General features: G+C 49.7%; 2 protein-coding genes across 3 annotated transcripts; both read left to right on the top strand.

The window, feature by feature from the left end:
- The first annotated feature begins 695 nt into the window (after nucleotides 1–695).
- On the top strand, nucleotides 696–2,014 carry LOC125535429 (uncharacterized). Its single transcript, XM_048698483.2, has 3 exons — nucleotides 696–1,407; nucleotides 1,502–1,555; nucleotides 1,670–2,014. The coding sequence occupies exons 1-3, from the start codon at nucleotides 738–740 to the stop codon at nucleotides 1,681–1,683; spliced, it is 738 nt and encodes a 245-aa protein (XP_048554440.2). The 5' UTR covers nucleotides 696–737; the 3' UTR covers nucleotides 1,684–2,014.
- Nucleotides 2,015–3,454: 1,440 nt separating this feature from the next.
- Nucleotides 3,455–6,188, top strand: LOC125536364 (EID1-like F-box protein 2). 2 transcript variants are annotated; one of them, XM_048699560.2, is made up of 3 exons: nucleotides 3,455–3,697; nucleotides 3,926–4,760; nucleotides 5,865–6,188. In XM_048699560.2, exon 2 carries the CDS (start codon nucleotides 3,994–3,996, stop codon nucleotides 4,738–4,740), a length of 747 nt encoding a protein of 248 aa, XP_048555517.1. In that variant the 5' UTR covers nucleotides 3,455–3,697; nucleotides 3,926–3,993; the 3' UTR covers nucleotides 4,741–4,760; nucleotides 5,865–6,188. The 2 variants fall into 2 exon arrangements, with proteins under 2 accessions (XP_048555517.1, XP_087399624.1); XM_087543498.1 differs by having other exon boundaries at nucleotides 5,735–6,188.
- Nucleotides 6,189–6,197: the final 9 nt, after the last annotated feature.

Genomic DNA, 6,197 nt, shown 5'->3' with positions numbered 1-6,197 from the left:
CAAAACCAATTAGGGGTGGCACTAGATGCACTTACATAACAAAAACGTTATATCAGCATGATGAACAAGAACAACATCTTTGACGTAGGATAATTATCTGTTGAAAGAGCTAAGGAATGCATAATTTACAGTTTGCCCGAAAGTTTTGATCACCTGTTGCTCCTTGATCTGACCCAAGCAATACGTTTGATAATGAAGGTTTAAACGTGAGTTTTCCCTCATCTGGGTGATCTGGGTGTTTGGTTGGTGACCATTTTTTTCAGCGGATACATGCTAGAAGGGAGTAGTAAGCGTCCAACACCCCCGATCGAGGCCCAAGCACACGTCGGCTTTAGGTTCGAACAGACGACTTTGAGCAGATTTGCAAGTCTCAGTTCAAACGCTGGTATATCCCGTGAACTTTACTCTTAACAATTTATCTGCAACCATAATGGCACGGTGATATCTTGTTATATCCCGTAAACTTGAGGAGTCCTTCGCTCCAACACCTGATTTTGCCGCTGCCGCCACCATTTTAACGCAGGCAATGCCGTTCAAACGCCGTATCTCAGATCGACTGAGATAAGAGTGACGCAAAACAAAACGAAGAGTCCCTTGGTGATGCGATCGGCCAGCGCTGTTCAAACGCCCTATCTCGTCCCCATTCCCTCCTATAAAATGGCCGCCATGCACCCCGTTGGTTCTTCGCACCACAGACCGCAAAACCCAGTAGCCGATCGTAAGCCTCCGCGCAGCGCATGCACGAGATGGCGCCGTCCAAGCCCGCCTCCGCCTTGCTCCTCGCCTTGGCCGTCCTGCTCGCGGCCGCGCAGCCGTCGTCCGCCATCAGAGTCAAGCCCGCGTGCTCCCCGGTTGTTATTCCATCGCCACCTCCCCCCGCAGCTTCCCCACCGCCGCCGCCGACCCCGGTGATCAGCAACCCGCCCCCATCCGTCCCTGCTTCCCCGCCGCCACCGACCCCAGTGATCAGCAACCCACCGCCATCCGTCCCTGCTTCCCCACCGCCACCGACCCCAGTGATCAGCAACCCACCGCCATCCGTCCCTGCTTCCCCGCCGCCAGCGAGCCCAGTGATCAGCAACCCAACTCCATCCGTCCCTGCTTCCCCACCGCCGGCCACGGTCTCACCAGCTACCCCGCCGTCGCAGCCCACGGAGTGCCTGACGCCGTTGATGGGGCTGACGCCATGCATGGGCTACCTCACCAACACCAGCGTGGCGACGCCCCCGGCGGCGTGCTGCGGCGCCTTCAAGTCCCTGGTGGACAACGCCCCCATCTGCCTCTGCCACGGCCTGAACGGCGACATCAACAAGATCATGCCCGCGCCGATGGACTTCATGCGCATGATGTCGCTCCCCGGAAACTGCGCCGTCCCGCTGCCAATGCAGACGATTGCCCAGTGCGCCAGTAAGTCATCGTAGCCGGCCGATCGTCAGTATTTTTGGCACTGTTATTAGCATGATTGGAGGAGGATATTGACTTTTTGTCTATGTTATGACAGCGGCATCTGTGCCACCACTGGACCCTCCTACCGCCCCAGCAGCCCCATCCCCAAGTAACTACTGTTCCCTTTGGAAGTTCTGCCTTCACTAAATAATTTGGCCATGCTTGCTAGTGTTTAATTTGTCGTATGATCTATAGTCTGATACGTGTTTCCCCCCCTTTGCAGAGCCATCACTGTAGAAGCCAGAGTTCCGAGTAGTTCGAGGAAGCAGTAGAAGCAAGAGGATCCATCGATATGAAGTCCGGTCGAGATGATGAATTAGCTGTCAAAAATCACAAAATCTAGTAGTTTGAGTATAGTGAGGGATAGGATATATTTACATGTTAGGTTAGTGTCTTATACTACAAGTGTGCTGGCGATTTAGATCTACAAAGTACCTATATTCTGTAGGAGAATTCTTTTCTTTTCATCACTGTAAATATATATGCGGTGATCAATAATAGTCCATACGTGCATTGCGAATTCGTAAGTGTATATGTGCATGTGCTTTACGGGTGCCCCTGCGTGTTGGATCAGCTCTTGATTCAAATCATTCTTCCTCTTTCAGTTTCAGGAGCTTGTGAATCTGCAGGATACGCGCTTGTTTTTTTCCCCCTCTAAATTGCAGGCTACGCGTGCTAAACTCTTAAACCAAACGCACTGTGAGGTGCTAGAGCCCATTTGTTTTTTTTAGGTGAATGCTAGAGCCCATGTGTGTTATGCGTGTTGTTTCTCTTTTAGGCCCGCTATGATATATGGGCTTTTTACCAGGCCAGCTTAGCCTGCTGGGTCTCTTGTTTAGGCCCTGGCTGCGAGCGTGCAAGTGGGCGACGATGATGGCGAGCAACGCAGTGCGCGAGCGAAAGCGATTGACGCACGCGGTACGGCTGCGGTTGCCAGTTGCCGAGTTGGCCACTTGGAGAGCCCAAGTGGGCGCCTGCCGTCCACTTGGCTGATAGGATTTCATCAACCGCAGCGACCAGCCTGCCACGGTGTCTCCTGTGCCAACGCGTGCACATTCTTGATTCTGTCGGCCGGGGGTTTGCTGCTGCGGCGGAGTTTCCAGGTGCAGCTGCCGTATGGTGAATTCTATGAAATGCTACAAGAGCAATGAAATTTGCAATGATTTGAGTTTGAAAATGATTCGCACCCAAGATAAAATGATCTGTTAGGATTTCTCCGAAAATCCGTTGCAATGCTCCGTATGCGTTTCACTTGCCGATATTAAGAGCATGTGTTACGCTAGACGTCTACGTACACGCATTCCCCTCCCTCAACGTTAGTGGTTAATTAATTAAGGCACCGATAGCCCGAAAAATCAGCACCTGTTGCATTAAACGATTTACTTTTTTGCAGAGAAAGGGCCAAGCACCCGCTGCCTTATCCTGCGTCGATGTCGTGCCTGACTCCATAATCCAATGGATAATGTAACCGACGAACACTCAGGAAGTCTATCCTACCGTCAGCTGTTAACGCCACGCGTTAGGCATGCCTTAATAAGGTGGCATTTTCTTATCAAAGACATGCACTTCATTAGATTCTACTTAATGTGGATTTGTCTTTTGAGTGATCAAGGGAGAGTTTGCGTGGCATGAATGTGGGTAAAGAAATTTGTTCACAGGCTGATAAAACTATATCTACGAGTCAGACAAAATTCGAGAAAAAAATGACTAAGCTTTTTTATGCGGAAATTACCAAGCTAATAAATAAAAGTAACTAAATGAACCCCTGCAGAAAATAATAAACAAATTGATGAAAACGGCGAAAGGAAACACACATGAACTCATCCATCCCCGAATGACCACACGAAAACCGTACGCTTCCTCTCGGGTCGGTCGAATCTCAGCCCTCCATCCACCAGCCGAACGATCCGGGCCGTCGAAAGCCAGTCTCCACCCCGCCGCAGCCGCCAGACTTTTTCTCCCCTCCGCCCTCCCCCGTCCCTTTCCTCTTCATCCCCGATCCCTTCCTTCCGCACGCCGCTCCCAAGCTCCTGCCCTACCCGACCTCCAATCCCACCCAATGCGGCTCTAAAAATATCTCACTCGCTCCGCCACCGCCGACCCCCAGACCTACCGCCGCGCCGTAGCCCGGCGTCGCCGCCTCCGCCTCTAGCGCTCCCCGCCGCCGCGGCTGCCGTCGCCGTCCCCGTTCTACCCCGTCGCGTCCCTGCTGCCCACACCCCGTCCGCGGCCTCGGCCAGTGGTTTTCGAGGTATGAGCTTCTAGTCATCCGGTGATCGATTCATCAGGATTAACTTCGAGAAATTTCGGGTGCGCGCGCGGCGCATCATCTAGATCCGCCGCGGTGCCGGAGCGATTGGCTGTAGCTCGTAGCTGCCGAGGGCGGATTAACCTCTATCTGATCTGTTATAGCAGTTTGTAAGCAAGCAGCGATTGAATGGAATGCTCTTCGTGTGACTGAGTTGCTAAATCCGAGCAGGAAAGAAGGCGGGGGCGCATGGGGAGGTAGGCGTCGGTCGCTGCTGGAGTGAATTTTGGCTGCCGGAAATGGTGCTGGTGGTGAAGCAGCACCGCTGCACGCACTCGGCGTCCTGCTCCTGCACCAAGGGCCACCTCAGCGAGGACGCTCTGTTCCTCGTCTTCCGCCACATGAACTGGAACCCCAGGCTGATCGCCAACCTCTCCTGCGTCTGCAAGTGGTTCGACGAGGTCGCCAAGCAAGTGCTGTGGAAGGAGTTCTGCCATGCCAGGGCGCCCAAGATGATGCTGGATCTGCATTCCGACGGCAGCCACATTGTCGACGGCAACTGGAAGGCGCTCGGGAAGCTGCTGATCTACTGCAACGGCTGCACAAAGGGGGGCTTGTTCGGAAACATCCATGTCCCCGGACACTTTGTGTTCAGGACGCGCTTCTCAAGGACCGCAGGCAAGAGCTTCCTGCCTCTGCAGTGTAGGATGGATGTCTTGTATGTGTCCGATCCGTGCGAACATCTTGACCAGGGGGAAGAAGGCGACCTGGGTTTTTTCCGTGGCATCTTCAAGTCGTTTGCCACTTCAAGGGTCAAGAAGATCCTGATTGAGAAGCAGGCTAGGTTCCATCCAACGGAGGTTTGCCCCTATTGCAAGGCTAAGCTATGGAACATGCTGCATGCTGATATGATGCCGGCGAGTGCTTCCGCCAGGCTGGGTGCTTACGATGATTCCGTGGAGTACTTTGTATGCCTGAATGGACATGTTATTGGATTGGGTACCCTGTTACCTCTCTCGGATTCTGAGGAGGCACCGGAGGAGTAATCATCAGGAACAGTGATCAGGTGATGATATGCTATGTTTTCTTGGTTCCTGTCATTAGTTTAACTTTCAAAGCGCAGCTTAGCCTTATCTTCAAAGGTTCATTTTTTATTGCTTACTTGTGAAGATAATCAGATAGATTGCTTTTAATTTATGAAGATGCAAACTGAAACTCAAGCTGCATATCCATTGTTTGGTCATGCCGGCAGATTAACTCTTCAATTTCTTTAAGAAGACCAATTTCTATGGGCTGACTATTTGAATGAACAGAGTCATAGAATTAACAGTGTTCAATTTGTATTGTGTACATCAAGGTGCTACATGGCTAGTTCAGTTTTATTTTAATCTTGCATACGTGTGGTTTACCAAGCACATGATATTTACATCCTGAAACCCCAAAGGAATCAGCGAGCAGTTGCTGGAACATTGTGTAAAAATGCTTCTTTTAGATTCTGTACAAAATTTCATGCCCGGAAAGTTTCAGAGAAATTAATATTTAAAATTGGTCTCATACATTTACATCATTGTTTTTGATACACTGTTCAAACAACGATCAGTGGCTATGTTTATATCAGTAAGAAAGCTCACTAGGCTGGCTCTACCCCTCATCTACTAATCTTAGTGCATGGTACTTCTTTAAATGAAGCCGGGATCATGGCTGTAACTAAATTTGGGAATCACAGAATTTTATTTGCCCATGTTTCTGTTAAATCCGCAAGCATACTAACCGTTTATTCTTAGACCAGCCATGTTTTCCAGCTGCCTGTCCCTCTTGTTTCTCTCTGTAAATTTTTGGGGAGAAAACGTCACTGCTTATGTATCTATAAATGTGTGATGTATCAACCTCATAGTTTTCTATACCTATATTTTAGCTAATAAAACAAATTTTGGCGATAAAACTGCCAGTTAGAATAAGACAGCATAAATGTAAGCTTACTTATGTGATGATAGTGCAACGTATCAATAACCAGTACATTTATCTTTTGATGATGAACAGAATTGCAAGAGTCTGTTCAACCAGAGCAGGCCGTTCAACCAAGACCATAATTGGCTCCCATTTTGGACTGAAAATATGTTTCTTTTGAAGCAAAGAAATATGTTCTGAATATAGCCGTTGTTGGTGACAGGTTTGCAAGATGGAGTCCTGGGGAGAAGGCATGGGCGCGGCAAAGCTGCAAGGCGACAAAAACGTGCAGCTAGCTTTGCATCTAACCGCAGTGTTGTCCGTACTGGTGCATCAGATGAAAATGCTGTTTCTCTGTGGTTCTTCTCTGTTTGTTGATCGATTCTCTGTTGTTCTCGTCATTGTAATGACCATGCCGACCTTTCGCTTTGTCCTTCATGTGCAGAGCATATGTAGCAAGGTGTGATGAGACCGAGTTGTAAAATTGGTGCCCATATTGGACCTCATATATTCATGTGCTGTTCCTAACCGTATTGTTTTGTTTCTACCGACCTGA

Source organism: Triticum urartu, chromosome 2A (genome assembly GCF_056163025.1).
Source record: "Triticum urartu cultivar PI428250 chromosome 2A, HENAU_Tu73, whole genome shotgun sequence".
Taxonomy (NCBI): Eukaryota; Viridiplantae; Streptophyta; class Magnoliopsida; order Poales; family Poaceae; genus Triticum; species Triticum urartu.
Note: the sequence above shows the minus strand (reverse complement) of the source record. Positions and strands in the feature narration are given on the sequence as shown.

Excerpts from the sequence above, each read along its gene's own strand:
- LOC125536364 (XM_048699560.2), top strand. The coding sequence starts at position 3,994 with ATGGTGCTGGTGGTGAAGCAGCACCGCTGCACGCACTCGGCGTCCTGC.
- LOC125535429 (XM_048698483.2), top strand. The coding sequence starts at position 738 with ATGCACGAGATGGCGCCGTCCAAGCCCGCCTCCGCCTTGCTCCTCGCC. Across the intron at positions 1,408-1,501 it reads GACGATTGCCCAGTGCGCCA|CGGCATCTGTGCCACCACTG; the intron begins GTAAGTCATCGT and ends ATGTTATGACAG.